General features: G+C 41.2%; 2 protein-coding genes across 2 annotated transcripts; both read left to right on the top strand.

Annotated features, from left to right (window-relative positions):
- Positions 1-180: 180 nt before the first annotated feature.
- LOC145432878 (calpain-A-like) lies at positions 181-13,828 on the top strand. Its single transcript, XM_080309704.1, has 11 exons — positions 181-474; positions 1,237-1,392; positions 1,759-1,890; positions 3,103-3,296; positions 6,315-6,446; positions 8,855-8,969; positions 9,600-9,688; positions 10,184-10,357; positions 10,898-11,016; positions 11,597-11,733; positions 12,790-13,828. Exons 1-11 carry the CDS (start codon positions 301-303, stop codon positions 13,012-13,014), a joined length of 1,647 nt encoding a protein of 548 aa, XP_080165830.1. The 5' UTR covers positions 181-300; the 3' UTR covers positions 13,015-13,828.
- A 995-nt stretch (positions 13,829-14,823) lies between these two features.
- On the top strand, positions 14,824-21,526 carry LOC145432879 (calpain-9-like). The gene is made up of 10 exons (XM_080309705.1): positions 14,824-15,228; positions 15,827-15,979; positions 16,484-16,615; positions 16,891-17,087; positions 17,645-17,776; positions 18,895-18,997; positions 19,061-19,146; positions 19,610-19,893; positions 20,401-20,537; positions 21,032-21,526. The coding sequence occupies exons 1-10, from the start codon at positions 15,124-15,126 to the stop codon at positions 21,254-21,256; spliced, it is 1,554 nt and encodes a 517-aa protein (XP_080165831.1). The 5' UTR covers positions 14,824-15,123; the 3' UTR covers positions 21,257-21,526.
- The last annotated feature ends 513 nt before the right edge of the window (positions 21,527-22,039 follow it).

The following is a 22,039-nucleotide window of genomic DNA, read 5'->3' as shown; positions in this document are numbered from 1 at the left end:
AATTGAAATGAAAGCATGGAAACATCTCCCAAATTAAATTAGAATGAGATTACCGGCATCTCGCTCTGACTAACCTAATTAGACAACTATAATTATCTAGCTGTGCAAGTTTGGTTGCCAGCGACGTAATTCTCGTTACGCCTGTCTGAAACCAAACAGAGCATAGTAATTGTTAGTAATGGTGACGTAATGAGATGGTTGATAGGGCAAATGTCAATCGATTTTCGCCGCTCGCCGCTAACCATACAATTTTATTTCCAGTTGGCTAATTTTTGTCGCAGCAGTTGAATTTAAATTACTATGGGCAACTCATCGTCGACAGACGACGAGGAAGACCGCAAAACAGAAGTCGAGAGACAACCGGATGTCATCGCACCGGTTCGACCTCCGGCAGAAGACCGGGTGGATCCGGACATCATAGAGAATCTCGATCAGCCTCTCGACAACGACCGATTCGTGCTGGGAATTGAATCCGTAGGTTCTTTAGATCTGTGCTTCTCAAATACTTTTCGGTACGACACGAGAAAATTACCCCGAAGTCTCGCGACATACAATTTCTCAGGATGTAATTTCCAGAATATTCCTGACAAATTAATGTCAACGGTATGATAATGCTCTTGCCAAGCGGCGGTTTTATTATACGAAATAAAAGCGAGGAAAAGTATTTTCACGTTAAATCGCAACCTTTTTACCTGATAAGAATGATACTAAATGAAAGAAAGACAGTTGACTCATAAAACATAGGTTAAGATAATAACGAAATGCTAGTGATGCTTATCGCCTCTGTTGGCTTTTTGCAATAGGCACTATAATTTGATACCAGATGCCTTAAATGAACTTGTCACTAGATATCAGTATATCGCCAATTGAGCAATTGCGTTCGATCATTCTGGTCGAGCAAATAAGTTTATTAAGATGAAACGGACTCGGGATGTTCACCAAAATTCGATGCTAAAGAAACACCTTCACCAATAGCCCCGATCTATTCGGTCGATATTTAAAAGATATAACATCGAACTTTTAAGGCTTCAGAACATATATTTGAACCGATCTACAGCTATTGCTATGCTATGTCATGAAATAAACTGGAAAGGCCGTATCTGATCCCCTGTAAGCTAAAAGAAACTGATCATTATTCCCAGTGTAGCAGTCGCATATTTTAATTCTCTGACTCTTTACTGACTACTATGTTGTAATAACGTCGCGAAAATTAACGATATTTTTACCTGTTTACAGAATTACGACGAAACGAAAGAGGCCATCCTTAAAAAGAGCAAAGAAGACGGCACGCAATACGTATTCCGCGATTCAGCGTTTCCAGCCGCCGACGAGTCGCTCTATTTCAAGTACAACTCCTCCAAGTGGAGAGGCATCGAATGGAAACGGCCCCACGTACGACACCTTGATTTTGCTAGTAGTTAGACGTTCGACTTGCTACTCAAGTAGAACCTGAAGTAATGACAAAACTTTCTACTCAATTACAAGTATGGAAGAAGTAGCGATTTCCAAGTATCGAGGAAGTAGTTTTAAAAGGTTGGTTTAGTCGAGGTCTCGCATGCAGTATTTGGATAACATAATATAGTATTGAAATAAACTCGAACATTTTAGGCTGGCGCACGTTGGGGGTAATCGTCAGCGACTAGTAGGGAATTAAAAAGATCGTTGGATATCAACACGGTTTATTTGAATATGAATATATTATTTGGTCGTATATTCAGGTTTTATGCATCCAAAGTCTCATGATTGACTGTTTTTCAGCAATTATCCAATCGAGCGAAGCTGGTGAAAGGAGGATTGGCGGACGACGACATCGAACAGGGCAGGCTCGGCAATTGCTGGTGGCTGTCGTCTGTGGCCGCTATCTGCAGGATTCCGAGATACATCAACAGGGTGATGATTAGAGCTGAGCACTTTGATTCAAGTAGTTCAACCCGAATCGAGTATGAATTATCGTGGTTTGAGTCGAGTAGCGAAAGACGAATTTTGCGAGCGCTGACATTGTAATTGTCAGCAACAAGAATTTCAGTTTCAAAACTATTTTCCAACCTCGAAAGCCTTGAAATAGAAACCAAATTTCTGTTAAACTGGTGTAGTCGAGAGAAAACAAATTATCTCTAACGGGGGCTGGGTATACAAATTTCAATCTTTTATGTGGTCGCATAAACGCTACATATTTGAACTTTCCACTTAATCAATGCTGTAATGGCGTGACATCGGGTGATACTGGAATACTCGAATCCAAATTCCAGGACTCGGTTTTTCTTGTCCGAACCAGATGTCCACAACCAAATGAATTATTTCTATACTCTCAATGTACAGATATTTGCCATTCTCATGCTTATGCGAATATGAGATGATTTGATATGAACTGAAGTTAATTTTTATTGGATTTCGTTCTGTTTGTTTTTTGAGGTATTCATGGTGTTTGTCGACTATTATGGTCATTTACACCAGGCCAATTTTCGTCATTTTTATTCCGTCGCTGCCGACCCACGGCACACTTCTAGGCTTTTTATAAGACACCGCGTACACCAGTGGTTCCCAACCTATTTGGACTCAACGCCCCCATTTCAAGCTCCACACCGATCATCGCCCGCCAAATATTGAGAACCGAAAATGAGCATACTAAACTTTAATCGCCGGCGAGTTCACTAAATAAAATAGCGAGGCCAACTTTTCGGCTCGACCTCGAAATGACACTTTTACAGCTACATTTTCGTGAGTGGACTTCGTCAGTTTTCGCCCCCCTATTGCCCCTACGTTATCCCCCCCCCCCTAGACCGCCAAATCGCCCACGTTGGGAACCACTGGCTTACACGGATGAGATGTCGAGGAGCCTAGACAAACCTCCAACACATAGATAGGAATTCTGGAGTCGACCTCCGTCGGACTAGAACCCACAACCCATTGGTGTTGCAGCTGTGAATTATACCACTACGATATCTCGCCACTGGACTTCGTTCTAATTCGGAGTTTATAATTCAATTTCCAAGTCAGTCATTCTAATTCTAATCTGATTTGGAATTAAAATATGTATCTATAATTCTCATTCTATTCTCATTCTATTCTAATGAATAGTTTCTAGTTGGTATCATCTTTCAGATCATCCCGTCCGACCAAAGTCTAGCGGGGAGTGACTACATCGGGGCTTTCCACTTTCGGTTCTGGCGATTCGGACATTGGGTGGACGTGGTTGTAGATGACCAACTCCCAATTCAAAATGGCCGCGTCGTTTTCGCTAGATCGAGCGACCCTGACGAATTTTGGATTTCCCTTCTCGAAAAGGCATACGCCAAGTGAGTTGTGTGCCGATAACTCTTGAAAAGAGGCAGCCGAAAAGTCTTCTAGTTAATAAATATTACTATACAATGGATATTGTATTTAAAGCTATATTCAAGTTCTGTACCACGAACCAGCTATTTAAGTACTTTTGAATCTGTATGGTTATCATCTTATCGTATATTCGGAATACATTAAGGCAATAATCAGCTTGCGTGACGTCATCTATGTACCGTTCTGCCTGTGGCTTGATTTCAGTTCTGGATGATAGCATTTACATCCATCTAGAGCCCGACCGACGATATCGGTTCGACGATATTACACTTTGAAAAATATCGGTATCGGCCATTAGAGGTAAAATATATCGGAAAGTATCGCGACGTCACAACGCGGTAGTGAAGAGTCGGAGAACTATAATCTCCTGACTGCTAGACTAGGAATATTCATCTATTTCTTGTAGCTTACAGACAGAAGTGGTCAAACTAGTAATCGTTGGTACTCAAGTAGAAGTAGAAGTAGAAGTAGCGATTTCCGAGTATGTGAAAAGCATTTATTCCAGGCCGAGTTTCGCCTAAAAAATGAAAATTTGAAGCAGAGAGAGTCTACGATTATAACCACTTGGGTAATCAGTGCGAGTAGGCAAAACCTACTTAATTAATAATAGAAGTACTCCGTTACTGGCACCTCTGCTTACAAGTGTTCAGATGTAGCCTTCCTAGTTCATTTCATGTCCAAGTATATCAATGGCTGTAAAGTTGTTTAAGCAGTGAAGTTTCGGAAATGTGCCTTTAGTTAGATACCATATTTTTAATACCTAATACCGTCTGAATCAGTGGTTCTTAACCTTGCCTCCAGCGCCCCCCAAGGGGCGCTGGCGGTTTTGAAGGGGGCGGAAACGCTCAGGGGGCGATATGGGGGGTGCTGGGATCAGGGGGGCGGTATGGGGGGCGATGGAGAAAAATGGCTTCGCAGTAGATGATGTGGTGGTAGGACATATCCTTAATGGATTACCAGTAAACCCAGCCCTCGGTAAACCCAGCCTTACAAACCCAGCCCTCGGTAAACCCAGCCCTTGGTGAACCCGGCCCTCGGTGAACTCGGCCCTCGGTGAACTCGGCCCTCGGGAAATTTGGTATTCACCGGCATCCCTAATATCCCAGCATCCCGGCAACCCTAACCCCCAACCCTAATATCCCACCTCCGGCAACCCTAATATCCCACCTCCACCAACCCTAATATCCCACCTCTGGCAACCCTAATATCCCCCCTCCCACAACCCTAATATCCCAGCAACCCTAACCCTAATCCCCAACCCTAATATCTCACCTCCCCCAACCCTAATATCCCACCTCCCCCAACCCTAATATCCCATCTCCGGCAACCCTAATATCCCACCTCCCCCAACCCTAATATCCCACCTCCCCCAACCCTAATATCCCACCTCCACCAACCCTAATATCGCACCTCCACCAACCCTAATATCCCACCTCTGGCAACCCTAATATCCCCCTCCCCTCCCACAACCCTAATATCCCCCCTCCCCTCCCACAACCCTAATATCCCAGCAACCCTAATCCCCAACCCTAATATCCCACCCCCGGCAACCCTAATATCCCCCTCCCAAAACCCTAATATCCCACCTCCGGCAACCCTAATATCCCCCCTCCCACAACCCTAATATCCCACCCCCGGAAACCCTAATATTCACAAGCGCGTGATCGATATGTGATGCGTTCTTTCCCGCGCTTGGCGCTTGCGCAATCGTGATCAACGCATGCCCCGACCTCCTTACAAGATCGACAAATCAGTTGATAATAACATTATTAGTTTAATAATTCATAATAATACTTGTTAATACACTTGATTACAAACGTTCCCGAGGACCGAGTTCACCGAGGGCTGGGTTTACCGAGGGCTGGGTTTACCGAGGGCTGGGTTTGTAAGGCTGGGTTTACCGAGGGCTGGGTTTACCGGCAACCCCTTAATGAGTATTCAGAGCAAATTAACACCGAAAACTTCGTTATATATAGCCTACAAAAGACATATAGGTTTAATCGTCTATAGGCGCCTAAATGACTGGCACCGAATGTTCCTGTCTTGGCAATCTGAACCCCAGAAGACGAATTCCATCTGGCGGGCAAAAATTATATGCCAGTGAAGAAATACCAATTTGAAATCGTGTGCGTCTTTTAGTTAAGTACGATTGGGCGACAGGGATATCTAAAACTAAATAGTCCTGTTGGGCGATATCCCTGTTGGGCGATTCTATATTTTTTGATATAGCAGACAGGAGGTCACGAAATAACATCATGCAACGAAGTCATACCAACGGGTTCGCCCGCCCGAATATGCTTAATTATTAGTTACGTGCCCTTTATTTTCCCATACAACAGCTCACTCAGCGCTACTGGTAAATCTGATTTCGTGGGCTGAGAGGATAAAAAGTTTATAGCGACTTAGATATGTAACTACCACCTATTCATTCATGCATTATAGAAAATTTTGGTACCTATGGCGACCAGGCCACACAAACTTTGCTGACCATCGAAATCACGCTACGTAGTTCTTGGGGGCGAAGCCCTCAGAAGTTTGGTTTATCACGCTATGGGTGTGCAAGGCAATCGGTTTTAGTGGGTTTACGAAGTGCTGTTACGGCCCTCCCTCTTACTCATTGTCTTTATTACATTCCTTACAATATGAGGTTGGGGGGCGCTGGAGCACGATAATTTTTGAAAGGGGGCGCTGGAGGAAAAAAGGTTAAGAACCACTGATCTGAATGGATCTGGTTATCGGTGAGGGTCCTAGTTTATGGATTTATTAGATTGCCTGAAAAATCCGATATCGATAGGGCCCCTGCTATAATTTTAGACTACTTCTACATAACCGTTTTCAGTTTTTTGTACCAAACTAGACCTAGAATAGTTAATTTGAAATAGTTACCTGTGCTTGAGTAGAAATTTACTGAGTTTCTTCTACCTGAGTACCAACCCTGACTTCTTCAACACCTTATTTTGACTACTGGTACTTTCATTCAGAATTCACGGTTCTTATCAAGCTCTCGAAGGCGGGTACACGCAGGACGCGCTCGAAGACCTCACCGGCGGATTGGCCATCATCCACCCGCTGAAAGAAAAAACTCCGAAGAATCTCTACTCCGTGTTGTTCAAGTCAGTGTCTCCCTTCGACGCAGAGTTAGACTACTAGAAAACGAAAAAAACTTGGAAATCGAATTCAATTCTAAATTGAAAAGGAAGAAAACAAAAGCCAAGTTCAGTCTATATCAAATCAGAGATTATTCTCATAAGCCAGGGATATCTAGAACTAGAGTGTACCTGTCATAAGCATGAAAATGACAAATGTCTGTACAGCAAACTTGGCTCATTTTGCTTCAAACAGTTCCCCCTGTAGCATTTTCGAGAACACCAGAAATTACATTAGAAAGAATTATAATGATAGAATAGAAACAATTCACAAAGTAGATTCTAATCAGATTAGAGGCATTTCACTCTATGATTAGTCTAATTAGGAAACCACAATTATTCAGTTGTCCAAGTCTGCTTCGACGCGGGCATTTCCCAATTTATATAGATTGCCACCGCTAAATGTAGTCATAGGAAACATGTGTTCACACGACGTTTCACGCTTGATGATTTCATGAAGCCTTTAAAATAACATCCTAACAAAGCCAAGTACACCTTTGTTTTCGCAACGAATTACCGCTGATTCGATGCGGTGTTCCATTAACGCAACGCGCCTAAATTTGTCAGCGATGAGCTTCTATTCATGTCCAAATGTAGCAGCGCGAGGCTATTTCCAGAATCGTTAGACACTCCTTGGCTTCATTTTTCCACATCGCCCACAAAACTTTCTTCTATTGCAGCGGTTAATACCGGGTTTTTCGTGATCCCAAGGGTTCCTGAGCTCTGCCGGGGTTTCACTATGGAGTAGGGATGGTGTGAACGTGAGGTTCACGTTCGCGTTCTGTGTGTGAACCGCAGAAATTTAGAGGTTCACGTTCACAAACGAACTTTGATAGGTTCTGCACTGTGTACCTTTTTCATATAATACAAAATTTTCACGTCATTATGGCATTTTGATTGCAATTTATTGCATTTTAACTGCAGGTCACTCTATATATGGCGCTGGCAGCATAAAAAATCAACGCTAAACGAGATTGCACCCTGGCAATCTCAAAAGTATTACTTGCCTTGTTACAAAATTTTGCTCGAAATATCCAGCTTTCCGTGACTCGTGAATATTTAGTGTCTCTCTGCTTTAAGCTTGATCCGCAATCACACGACATCAAGAGCGAAATATGCTACATGTAGCGTAGGACGTAGGTAGGGCTGTGCAAAATCGAGTACCTGAGTGATTCGATTCTGAATCATGTAATATGCTTCGAGTCGAGTCGAGTAATCGAGTATCACCCACTATGACGTCATAACGGAATGTAATAATCAAAGTTCAAATATGTACCGTTAATGCCACCACAAAGAATAAAATGCCTGTTATCCCTCTCATTAATGATACTTTGGTATTTTTTGTTTATAACGATTTCATTCCACTTGGTGACAATGCATTCTGTGGGATAATCATGACTTCAGAAATGTGTTATGTCCAGTAACCTTCGTAGCTTTTTACTATATGTTTCGTATGCTACGATACCGCCAATCAAGGTTTCAAGGCTTTCAACAGTGAAAATTAGTATCGAAACTATAATTCTCGTTGATAAATTAACTTTCAGTGGCGAGAACCGTATAATTTCAGTACTCGAAAATATCGTCTTTTACTACTCGACTCGAATCATTAAAATTAATACTCGATTCAGATTCGAGTACTCGAATCATTATGCCCAGCCCTAGACGTAGGTAGTCATTGATATCGTTGTCTAACGTTAAAAAAAATTAGCAAGTGTACTGGGTCGATCCCGATTTCATACTGGATTATTATATCATTGGATTTCCCATTTCACATTTGGTGACGCTTAAAAAATACTTCAGCATTTAGGCATCATGCGGCCCGAGTCGTCGCTAGGTGTCATGCACGAGGACTGTGTGCTAGCAATATGACGTCACGTGACGCCACGTTCGCGTTCACACAGAACCTTTTAAAAACTCACTCACTCGTATGATTAGTGACAATACGCCTTGGCAATCATTTACTGCAGACAATTAGGCTCGGTCGGTAACGGAATTGTGACTGCATGTGAAGGGGTCCGGGAGGTTGAGATCCGAAATACAAACCCCATCGTTCCGAAATCTCGCACTTTCTAAGGCGAAGTTGAAGGTGAAGCCTCGCATTTCGAACTGGCCAGCAGAATTCACGCTGATTTGCAATAACATACATTATAATGTTTTTGTTTTGTGTAAAATTCATGTTATAATGGTTTTATTCTTGTAAAAGTCTGTTGATGCGCAGTTCATTTCGCGTGCCAGTAATCTGCAATAACGTATTTGATGGTAATGTGGTGGATTTATGTTTTTGTGATTCGGCAAAATAATTTCGGTTCCCCGAAGGCTTGCGGAATAGCGATAGGGTTCGCCATGTTTTCAACGGACACTAACCACTGTTTTAGAGCTTTCAAGAACAAGACGTTCGTCTGCTGTTCCATCGAAGGCAGTGGGGAAGTCGAAGACAAAAGAACGGGTCTCGTCAGCGCGCACGCCTACACTGTCACCGACGCCAAGAGGGTCAGTTCACTCACCCACAGGGGTGGTCAGTAATGAAGTATCTCTGTACTTCTTCCGAGTACGAAAGTAGGCCTACAGGCTTTGTCTTGATTGGTTATGTTTATTTTGGCTAATTCCACTTCCACCTAACAGCAGAAGACAGGGTTCTATGTTACATATTAGTATAGATCGATATTTATACACTTTGGCGCAATTAACTAATAATTGATAATACGAATTACTGCATTTGAAACGAGCTAAGAAACATTGGAGATAGAATCAGCATTTCAAAAGGACTGGGTTTCAAGGTTGAAATGGGTGGGAGAGGCTCCGAACCACAAAACCAACCCGCTGGCCGCGCCACTGTTAGAAGCGATGGCTGTAAGGAAGCCTACATCACACAACAAAACACCGGTATCGCGATTCACGCCACACGACGACACATGTTTTCCAGTTGTTCGGCAATTATTTTTTTTACGGATGCGCAACTAAAACTGGAACTAGAATTACTCACTTATGAAAATCTGCGACTAGAACTATACAGCTACTTAAAAACATCGGCAGTTAGTTGATCGTCAATTAAGTAGATTGGTGGTTTGTATGTATAAGTCTGGCCCCGTATAGTTACACTCAAAGATTGCTATCGTGCAGATATACCACCGAGGACGATGGGCTCCTCTCTTGCGAATAAGGAATCCGTGGGGAAACAAGGTGGAATGGAAGGGCGATTGGAGCGACAGGTATGGAAAAGCCACCTGTTTTCCGGTTATGAATTCATTCTATGTAACCGATTTGCGATTCGGCCATCGATACGGAATAGTGAAGCAGTGTTAGACAACTACAACATTTCTGCTTTTCCAAATTAGATTATAATTAGAATGATAGCGACACATTTTTCTCCAAATTGTATCAGAATTAGAATTACTGAACTCGGAAAAAAAACTTGGAAATCGAATTAAATTCTGCATTTGAAAGAAATGCAACGCAAATCCAAGTTCACTTCATATCAAATCAGAGCTCATTGTCACAAGCACCAGGATGACAAACGTCTGTCCACCGAGTCTGGCTCGTTTCGTACAAGACAGTTCTCCTGTAGCATTTTTAGGACAATCACAAATTAGATTAGAATCAAAATGAGAGCATAGAAACATTTCACAAATTTGATTAGAATTGAATTATAATACTGAATTCGCAAAAACTTGAAAATCTACCCAAATTGCACCGTTTTATGGCAGTTCATCAACATGGGGCGAAGTGGACCAATCTGACAAGGATCGCTTGGGTTACGCAGATGCCGACAACGGGGAATGGTGGATGCATTTTGATGATTTCACAAATTACTTCAATGACGTAACTGTCTGCACCATGGGTCCCGATTTCGACAGCGATGGAGCCCCAACTGGCGACCGGTGAGTAGATGTAGAAGTAGCGATTATTGAGCAAGTAAAAAGTAGTTTTGCCTGTAAATTGAAAACTATTGAGTAGATGTGGAAGTAGTGATTTTCAAATGAGTAGGCCCCGGAAACTGAAAACTGTTCAGTAGGTGAGAAAGTAACGTAACGTAAATTTATACTCAAGTAGAAGTAGAGGTAGCCATTATCAAACAAGTAAAAAGTAAGTATTTTAGGCCTAATTCTGCCAAAAAATGGCATTTGACAAGTAGAAAAACAACAGAACCAGTCGAGTGAGTAGTGCAAGTAGCCAAATATACTTTGAGTACTTTAAGACGTAAAAGCATTTCGTTAATGACTAGTGACCGGCTCTGCTTTTGGTCAGTATCTGTAGAATGCCCGGGTCTGTTTTACATACGTTGTGTATCGCTGAAAGGATGCTTGAAAAAATGGAACGTCTTGAAAAATCGCTACTTTCACTTGTAACTGAGTAGAAATTCGTGTTGAAACTGGACGTGGCGTTATTTGATGAGATCTCAGCAAACATCTTTTTTGTAGGTGGTTCCTGTCTAAAGCGAGAGGGTCGTGGGTAAGGGGTGTGACTGCTGGGGGATGTAGAAACGAGGTCGAGAAGTTTGCTACGAACCCGCAGTATTACTTGGAGCTACGGGAACCAGGTGACTACGGTTTCTGTATAGAGCAGTGGGTTTTAATGTTTACGAACCCGGGGAACACTTACGCAAATCTGCAAGCCTTTAAACTTCCTCCCCCCCCCCCCCCCCATATCACACACACACGCACACATCTAATATAGAATATTGATGCACATAATAAACAGTGCATCAACAAAGTGTTAATAGGATATAACCATTAAAATTAAACCCACACCTCTCCTGGGTACGGTGCGATGGCGAATAATGTAGTAAGCTATGGAATGATGTAGCTTCCACGTCCGCCGGTTTGATATTAGCCATTATAAAAGCACTTACTTTTGTGCCTGTGGTTAAGCACATGTTATCCGTAAATTTCCGACAGTTTGTCAACAATCGAATTTGCGTTTCATTGACGTCCGAACGTTTATAGCACACAACGTTTATGGCACCCGAACCCTACTCTGAAAAAGCAGAAGTACCTCGATATACTTATACTGACGACCACCGCTTGCAAGTGTCCAGAGGTAGACTCTATGATTTATTTCATGTTTAAGCATAGCAATGCCCCTAAAGCTGTTCAAATACCCCTTCCGATCGGTTTCAGACGATTTCGACGCGGCCGTGGACGAGCCTGAGAGCGAAGGCAAATGTTCAGTCGCCATCGGACTGATGCAGGAATACAGAAGAGTGGGAAAGGCTCAAGGACTGGAAAATCATCACATCGGATTCTCAGTGTACAAGGTACTGCAATTATTTTACGTCTTCGAGGCGTGTCCGGAGGCGGTGATAGTAGTCACCGTGGGTACTCAAGTAGAAGTAGAAGTTACGCGTCATATCACACTCAAGTAGAAGTAGAAGTAACGCGTCATATCACACTCAAGTAGAAGTTTACAATTAAGTAAAAGAGTAAGTACTATGGGCCTAGTTTAGCTTTAAAAACTGAGAACTGTCAAGTAGAATAGGAAGTAGTCTATAATCATAACCACTTGTAGTAGTGTGAGCAGGTAAAATCCACTTTAACTACTTTGTAAAGTAAAAGTACTGCGTTACGTCTCGCGGGCGCGCTAGTCTAATTTCTACAGTGGGAAAACTAGAATATTTTAGGCTTTTACTAATTAGATTAGAATGATAGCTATACAGTTTTTTTCAAATGACATTAGAATGAGAATCACTGAACTCACAAAAACTTGGAAATTGAATTTAATTCCGAATCATAAAGAAATAAGACAAAAATCGAGTTCACTTCATATTCAATCAACGTTGATTCTCAGAAACACGAGAATGGCAAATGTCTGTACAACGAGATTGGCTCGTTTTGCACGATACGGTTCTCCTGTAGCATTCAGGAAAACCAGAAATTGGATTAGCTTTGAATCAGAGCATAGAAACATTTCACAGATTAGATCAGATTACCGACATTTCGCACCAATTAGTCAAATTAGACAACCAGAATTATAATAACGAAGTACTTGTACTTTTAGGGGCACTCGAGTAGATTTTGCGTACTCTCACTACTTACTCAAGTACTTGTGTTTTAGAATACCCCCACTTCTACTTGAGGCAAAATTGCTTTTTACGTAACGACATTGGAAAAGTAGAAGTATGTCCATGCTCTCTCTTTCTATCGTTATTGTGGAGGCATTCGGACTAAATCCTATACAATTGGATGATATGCTGATATTGAAATGAGCCCGAATATTTTCGGCTGACACTCGTCAAGGGTAATCTTCAGCAACTAGTAGAGAATTGGAAATTACTTAATATATCAACAATCGTATTTATTTCTTTTAATCTCAGGTTAAAAGTGAGCCTCGTAGACGCCTGGTTGTGAACCATTTCCGTTACAACCGAGACTACCTCAATTCTGGATCTTTCACCAATAACCGTGAAGTAAGCGCCACCTCACTGATGTCACCAGGGCATTACGTGATCGTACCGTCCACATTCTACCCGGACAAAGTGGCGAGCTACCTTCTCCGCGTCTACACAGAGAAGAAGATCAACTTGGAAGAGTTGCATTAGAGAGAAATGATTTCAGCATTTAAGTTGAAACTGAGAACTTAACTGAGCTGGACAGAAGTCACGCCAATGCAATGGAGTCGGTGCTCGTCGCGCGACTATGCTGCTTTGTCCAAATGACGTCACAAAACGTTAACAGCTTTTAGTATCACTGTAATTATATCGAAACACAGTAGCAGGCTTGGACAGCTAGATAATAGTTGGAATAATTAAACCAGTGGTTCCCAAACATCGCCCCCTCATCAACCTCAAAATGTCTTTATCGCTCCCCTAAAGACCGAAGGCCATCGTAAGATTATTCTTCTACTTTTACGTAGTATTCAAGGAGGTCCTATCTACGTACTCAAGTAATTTTCCTTATTTACTACTTCTGGTCCAACATTCTTTTTGCGCCGTCTCTCAAAATCGCCCGCTTTGGGAACCACCAAGTGAGATTAATTAAAGCGAAATGTCGGTAATCCAATTTTAATCAAAATTGTCAAATGTTTACATTTTCTCATTTTCAATTAGGATATAATTTCTGGTTTTCCTGAAAATGCTACAAGAGAACTGCATCGTGCGAAAAGAACCAAGCTTTCTGTACAGATATTTGTCATTATCATGCTTGTAAGAATGAACCCATGATTTGATATGCGCTGAGCTTGATTTTGGGTGCATTTCTTTCTAATTCAGAATTTAATTCAATTTCCTTGTTTTCGTGAATTTGTAAATTTTCTAGTTGTCCACTTTGCATAGCAGCAATTTTATGTGATGCACATCATATTGTAATAGACACGAAAAAACACGAGGGATTTCCTACAGTGCCACGCTGGCCATAGCACCGAGTTCTTTTGTGTGAGGATAGAAATGAACAGTGTGGTTTGGAACCTCTGAACTGGACAGGGAATTGCTTGTCGGCGGGAATCTAACATGGAACGATATAGCCTCATTCGAAGAAGAGATCGTCGTGAATAATCACGTCGCAAAACCTCCGTTCGGGTGTCGCAATGCCTTTCCGGACGTAGTTTTAACCGGTGACTGTTCGTTCGTCATCAATCTGTAACAGCAACTTTGATTTGAATATGATTAATTCCAATTCGTGTTTTGTGTTGTCTAACCAGGCGTTCAATGGCAGAATTAGTTGTCATATCAAACTGTAAACATGCAGATCGCTGCCATTTGCAGAATTGCAGAGGCTTAAGTGTTGAAAATATATAATAGGAACATCCGTTTTCTGTGCAATATGGCTGGGCACAACGGTTCGAGTACTTAAATCTAATTTGAGGATTAATTCTAGTGATTCAAGTTTGAGCGTCATAATCATCATTTTATTGAAATTTTTATCAAATCAATACACCACAAGATTGCGATATAATGAAAAGAAAGGAGGGTGCCGAAACGACTTGGAGTAGTCTTTTAATCAGACACCCACCTTGGCCCATAGCATGCAAATAGGAGGCAGGCACACTGGATTTAAGAAAGGATACATAAAAGGAATCGACAAAAATGAATGCTGCCTGTGTCGATAGGCGAGGTCATGTCAGATTGTGGCTCGATAATCTTGACGGCAGACTAGTATTGATTCAGTAAAAATTGCTTGTATTTCGATTTGCATGTAGACAAGGCTGTCGGATAGCCGACGAGACGATGTTCCACGCTATACAGGTCAGGCATACTTTATAGAGCGATGTGTTTTCGTGAGAGATGGTTTTTCGAGTACTGGAATTATACGCACCTTGGCGATCAGAGTAAATTATATATATATTGTAGTTTCTAAAACACTGTGACAGACTGTAAACCTCGATTGGCGTGTAACGTGTAGCACAAAGCTACCCACGTTTGCGGAAATAGCATTTCCATGGCGTGATCAAACCACAGCTTTGTCACTAAGCTGTCGGTAAAAAAATAGCTAAAGATATGTGATGTACAGCTGGAATTATATTCTTTGTAGTCGCGTAAAAGGTTCAAGTTTGAACCTTCCACATCACTCATGATGCTGTTACGCCTAATACTCGATTCAGAATAGAATCACTCAGGTAGGCCTATACTCGACTTTGCCGAGCCCTTATATGCAACAGCTCGTGGCTAGTTGTGATATTCAACTGTTGGGAACCATCGGAAGTGTTCTCAGATATGACATATGAGAGACTTAATGAGAGGCGACGAGACGAATCGACGTATCTCCAGCGAAAATGGAGCCCATTCCTGGATCAGAACTTCCTGCAAAGTAGCGCTAAGGTAAGCAGCAGAGCAATGAGTACCTATGTCAGTATACTCGAGAACTTCAGCGTTACAGGCGATTTGAGTCCAATGTTATAAACTGAGTTGATATAGGCACCAATTCAGAGGTGGTCAGTAGCGAAGTACTTTTACCTTGTCGGAGGACTCAAGTAGGTTTTGCTGATACTTGCACTACTTTATCAAATGATTTTGCTTTATACAACTCCTACTTCTACGTGTACAGTTTCTTAGTCAAAACTACTTACATTTTTGTCTCGACTCGACCAGATCTACTTTTTGAAATTCCATGTATGAGTATAATTTACGTACGTTCATTTTCTACTTCCCCACTCACAATAGTTTTGACATGAGTTAGAAATAGCTACTTGTAATCTCATAGTTGATTAGAAATGTACCATATACTTCTACTTCTATATGAGTCCCAACGATGACTATTTCTACTTGGATTAGGTTCGACATGAGTTGGAAATCACTGCTTGTAGGCCTACTTGTATACTTGAGTAGAAATTTACGATATTAATCCTACTTTCCAACTATTCCTATATGCGACTTAGCTATACATACGACTACCTACAGCGGGCAGTATCTTCCACAGAGCTATCAATTGTACAGAAGGACAATGCGAGAAAACGTCCGCAGAATGGAGCCTTGCATGACTGATCCGGAATTCCCTGAAAACGATTCCTCGCTTTATTACAGCGAGAAGCCTTACCGATTTTTGACGAACCTACAATGGATGCGACCAAACGTAAGTTGCCGTGTCAGAGTTTAGGACTCAACTTTGCCGTAGTCGTTGGAGTATATCTTAGCAACTAGCTCTCGCAACTAGCTCTCATTTTATTTGTAATCTAATTACTTGTTTTCCTGAAAATGCTACAGGAGAATTGCAAAGCGAGAAACAAACCAGGCTTGATGTACAGACATTTGCCATTCTCATGCTTATGAAAATGAACTCTAATTTGATATGAACTGACCCTGATTTTGCTGCATTTCGTTTTAATTAGGAATCGAATTCAATTGCTATTTGAAATATAATTTGAAAAAAAATATTTGTAGCTATCATTCTAATTCTAAACTAATTTGATAAAGTGTGTAGTCATCACTCTAATACTTCTAATCTTTTAGGAAAAAAACTGATATAGCTACCATTCTTATCATATATGACTTGGACAAGCCGAAAGTTTTCTAGCTCCACATCTCTGGACATAAGAACAGAACGCGATTTGATCAGTATAACGATACAACATTACAGGAGATATCTCCAAACGCAAAAGTCCGGGTAGACGGCGCCACGACTCAAGACATTATTCAAGGCGAGTTGGGAGACTGCTGGTTTCTGGCCTCACTCGCAGCACTCGCGAAACGACAAAGCTTCTTGAACCACGTTAGCAATATAACTATATTCTGATCTATAGGTAGCATTCACCTGTAGGCCTACTATAGGGCTTGGCACAGTGACGAAACACTGAATTATCTTTAATGTGATTTAGAATCGACATCATATTTCTGTTGTCGCATAAAAGGTGCATATTATTTGAACTTTCCACATATTTCATAAAAAGTGACACTCGAATACTAGACTCAAAGCCTGGTACTTGGTTCAGAATCAAATCCGCCATTTACTCGATTTGGCCAAGCCCTAAATATTATCTTGAACAGGTGTTACCACTCGGACAGGACGCCAACTCACCTGCAGCTGCAATGGGTTATTATTACGTGAGGTTTTGGACGTTTGGAGAGTGGACAGCAGTCATTATCAACGACATGCTTCCGACAAGGAATGGGAGACTTGTCTTCGGACAGTGCTTGGACAGAAACGAATTTTGGGTCGCCTTGATTGAAAAGGCGTTCGCACGGTTTGATATAGATATCTTTAAAATATTACACCAGCTGAGGTGGCCAGGAAGCAATTACTTGCACTTGTTCCGTGTAATCAAGTAGGTTTTGCCTACTAGTACTATACTTACTCAACTGTTCATGTTATAGACTACACTCACTTCCAACTTCTACTTGGCTAGTTTTTAGTCAAAACTACTCAAGGTATTTTCACTTTTGCATTTTGGAAAGAGCAGAAAATTATTTTGTGATGAGTTTGCATCAACTTTATGAGTGAGTCGTAAGAACAACGTGAAATATCCTCTGTCGTGTTAACCGAATACATATTTAAGAATGTGACCTTAATTTGGAGTGTTAATACTCTATGCTACTATCGAAAATACATCTGTAAATTTTGAAAGTAGCCGACTCCGACGGACTGCCAAAAGTATGCGAATCCTCGACCAAATCTACTTTTTGAACTTGTAAGACTTTTCATTTTCCACTTGTAATAATTTTGACGATAAATTTACTGCCTCACTTCCACTGCTGATTCTATAAACTTGAGTAACATTGATCGAAATCAGCTCCTTTTCAGTCTCTACGGGAGCTACGAAGCCATCGACGGCGGTTTCACGCTGGAATCGATGGAGGATCTGACCGGCGGCCTTTCCGTTCAGTACGATCTCGGGGATGACGCGCATCCGGACTTATTCAGTAGAATGACGAAGTAAGTTTTTGTGTTTCGGTGGGTGGCACGGGGCCACCGGTAGCCTACGTTCGACTACCAGGGAGTCGTGTTGCAGAATTGCGGAACTACAATATTTTCAGCTTCTTCAATATAGATTAGAATTATAATGATAGCTACACAGTGTTTATTTTTCAAATTAGATGACAACTCGAATTACTGAATTCGCAAAGACTTGGAAATTGAATATTAATTTCCTAATTAGAAAGAAATGGATTAAAAATCAAAGAGGGCTATGTATAGTTCAATTTATTATATTGTTGCCCACGTGTGTCCTTTCCCAGTGCTCTCACTTTTAGCGAGTGGTCAAGGCTGAATTCAAATCACATCTATTTGAACGCAATATGTAAGCTATGCATAGGAATATTACGAGTATTAAATTTAGATTGCGACAATCAAATCGCAAGTCAGAAATTGCCCATGTCCTAACTTTCGTTATCGATTGAAATGTCAAACCGCAGTCAAAATCAAGTTCGACGCAAAATGAAGTCGATTGCAAATTCATCGTATGAATAATAATCGCGACGGGAAGCGGCCAACTAACGCGATTTCCTTGTACGTCAGCAATGCGCCCATGACAAAGCAAAAACTAACCCTTGGTCTTGCGACGTGCATTCATGTGGAATCCTTCTGAAAGCTAGGAATCTGGTTGCCAAAGTTTGCCAACTTTGTACCAAAATCGCAGATCGTGCCGATCATGATTCGTAATTCAAATTGCAGTGAAGCAGTCGCGACGAGGCTAATTCTCAATCCTTGGTTACAAACGAATATGTAGCTACATCCGAAATAGCGATAAGTTTTTATTCGCTAGCCGTACAAATCAACAATATTATACAAAATTCCAGTTGGTACGATACGGCAAGAAAATTCGAATAATCGAGGCGAAAAGATGGCTTAAGCTCAATTTAATATTTTCGTAGTTCTATTTCTTTATAGTAAATTGAGATTAAGCTTAATGAATATGCTATTAAGCTCTGTACCTCAAATGTCATTAAAGTCAGACCACCCGGACTATAGGTTCATCTTACCAGCAAATGTGGTTTCACGCAGCCCGCTGCTAGATATCCCTGATGCAAAGTATGTCCGGTTTGATTTTGCAGAGCTTACAAGAACAACACCTTGATGACGTGTACGTACCGCGGAACAAAAGATAAGCGTGGTTTGATATCGCTACACGCCTACTCAGTCACGGGAGCGTTCAGAGTGAGCATTAAACTAGTTTTAAAAAGTGAAGGTCGATGCGTCATCAAGTCATTTCATTCTTAGATTCATTTCCGGGGCTCGATAATCCGGTTGGTGAAAATACGGAACCCGTACGGAGACGAGGAATGGACAGGAGATTGGTCCGACAGGTGAGAAGATATTATAACATTTCTGAATCTGTATAAGATTAGTAATGTTATGAGAGAATTTTAAGCTTCCAGTCTGCTTTCGAGACGTCATCATTTGTACCGATCAGCATGCGGTATGTGATATCAGTTATACATGATAATGATATTTTCATTTACACGGCAGAGTATTGCAGCGACCTGGACATACCGGAATTGGACAACTACAAAATTGTCAGCTTTTTCTGAATTAGATTACAAATAGAATTATAGATACATAGTTCTTTTCTCAAATCACATTGGGATTAGAATTATGCAATCCGCAAAAACTTGGAAACTGAATTGGACAGAAATACAACAAAAAGAAGATTAGAAACTGAATGAGAGCATAAAAACATTTCACAAATTAGATTGTCGGCCTTTTTCTCCAATTAGTCACAACTAGAATTGTTGTCAAGTCTGGTTAATAGAATACATTCGAATTTAGCTCCGAACTTTGGGCCGAAGTAAGTCTGGCAGAGAAACGTAAAATCGGATACCGTAAAAAGAATGAGGGAGTTTTTTGGATGTCGTTCGAAGATTTCAAGTCATACTTTGGAAGCATTAAGTTCTGCACCGTGGGAGCTGTTTCGGCTCCCGGCAGGACCTGGAAAGACAGATGGCGTGTGACGCAAACGAAAGGTTTTTGGCAACGAAACGTGGGATCGCACCGGAGAGAAGCGCGAGATTTTGCGTTCAACCCGCAATACCTTCTGACTTTGCTGCAACCAGGTGAGGTTGTCTGGCTGCACGGGAGGGAACACAGATGTGATCAAAGTAGTCAGAAGTTGTTATTGTTATTACCAATATTTTAAAGTTGTCATTAGTGTAAATATGGATGTACATTGTTCTTTTTAATTTTCTACTTGGTTGCCGACGATTAGCCCTGACGAGTGTCAGTGTCAGTGTGAGGGGTTCATTTCAATACGAATATATCATTCAATTGTATATTGAAGTCATGTACATTCAAGAGTCACTGCAGGTAGAAATAGAAGTGACTCCGTACATTTTTTACTCCATTAAAGTTATAAAGTATAGGTAGAAGTGTTGAAAGCACATTTTTCATTTTCAAAGCCAAAAATGGAAAAGTGTGATTGATTCTGCTAAAATAAAATGTATAGGTGTGCCTGCAGTAGTCTAAAGCCACAACCACTGGATTACCTAGTGGCCTGCAATAAGTCAAAACCTATATCAGTACTCGTAAAAAGTGCAAGCACTGCGTTTCCCCTCTGTCGGCAGACGACTACGACCGCGAACGAGACGATTGGTCGCAGGAGGGGAAATGCGACTTGTCCTTCGGCCTCATGCAACAGGACAAACGCCACTTCCGCAGCGAAGGAAGAGAAAATCTCTACATGGCCATCGACGTGTATCAGGTGCTTTTGACTACAAAGTTGGACAGCGAGAATATTTCAGCTTTTCCCAATTAGAAGTAGAATGACAGCTACGCAGTGTTTTTTTTTCAAATAAGAGTACAGTTAGAATTACTAATTTATAATTACCGAATTAGAAAGAAACATACAACAAAAATCAAGCTCAGTTCATATCAAATCAGAGTTCAATCCCTTAATCACGAGAACGACAAATGTCTGTACACCGAGCTTGACTCGTTTCTCACTGTACGGTTCTCCTGTGGCATGATCAGGAAAACCAGAAGTGATATTAGCATACTAACATTTCACAAATTAGATTAAAATTCCTAAATTGGCAAAAACTTGGTAATTGAATTAAACCCCGAATTCGAAAAAAGCTAGATTCCGTATCTTTTGCATATTGGTTGAATATATCGGGGATATCGGTAAAGGTGATCGGCCGGCTCAAAAATCCGATATTGGTGTGGATTTCGTTTCATGTTGTTCCGTGTTTTCAGATCGACGGAAAACCTCCTAGTAAACTCGGACCTGAATTCTTTCGCGACCGAAGTGCCCTCGTTTTCTCATCTGGAAAATACATAAACAGAAGGGAAGTTACCCTCACAGCTTCGCTATCGCCCGGAAACTACGTCATTGTGCCTTCCCGGTTCTACAACAAAAACGGAGGGAGATTTCTGATTCGCATTTTTTCGGAAAACTTGATCGAATTTAATCAGCTTTAATGGCAGACTTGTGTCAATCGTTAGTTCTTTTAACACAATATTTTAAGCATAGTTCATTTCCGGGTTCGCTTCCAGGTTATGTTGTCTTCTATTATTTTTCATTCAGTGTACATGCCTCGCCTTTACTTCGCCTAGGCCGTGGTGGGTGTTTGACTTCAAAGACTACTCCAGGTGGTTTCGACACCTTCCTATATTTTCATCGTATGGCAGTCTTGTGGTGTTTTCGAAAAGGTGAAATTATTAGCAATAAACACAGTTCAACAACATAAATCTAGTTTAGTTGCTATCAAATCAGAGTTCATTCACTTTAGCACGAGGATGTTAAATCTCTGTGCACCTAGTTGGATCGTGTCGCGCTATGCAGTTCTCCTGTAGCATGTTCAGAAAACCAAGATGATATATACAGTAATTTTATAATGATAGCATATAACAGGGTTTCCATATTTTGAGGTCCGAAAAAGAGGACACTTTTTACAAGTTACTGAAGTTATAATAGCAGACGAGTAAACGGGTAGATTTGGAAATTCCTACGGCTAGTGTTATTGGATTCACTAAAAAAGAGTCATTTTTCGGAGTCGATACATAAAAGCCGGGTTCCGCCTCCAATTTCGGTGGGGTTGACTAAAAAATGGGCATTTTCCGGCTCCACTCCCGATAATTGTTTCGTGTGAAAATTTCATGTTAAATTTGCTTCAATTCCGTCGAAATCCAGTTTTCACATCTATTATGACATTTGGTAGTTGTCTTTATGTACAGTCGCCTGACTATCAAAACTATAAAAAG

Source organism: Botryllus schlosseri, chromosome 2, assembly GCF_051294905.1.
Source record: "Botryllus schlosseri isolate E-star chromosome 2, Bs_hap1, whole genome shotgun sequence".
Classification (NCBI taxonomy): Eukaryota; Metazoa; Chordata; class Ascidiacea; order Stolidobranchia; family Styelidae; genus Botryllus; species Botryllus schlosseri.
This window is presented reverse-complemented; position numbering and strand designations above follow the sequence as displayed.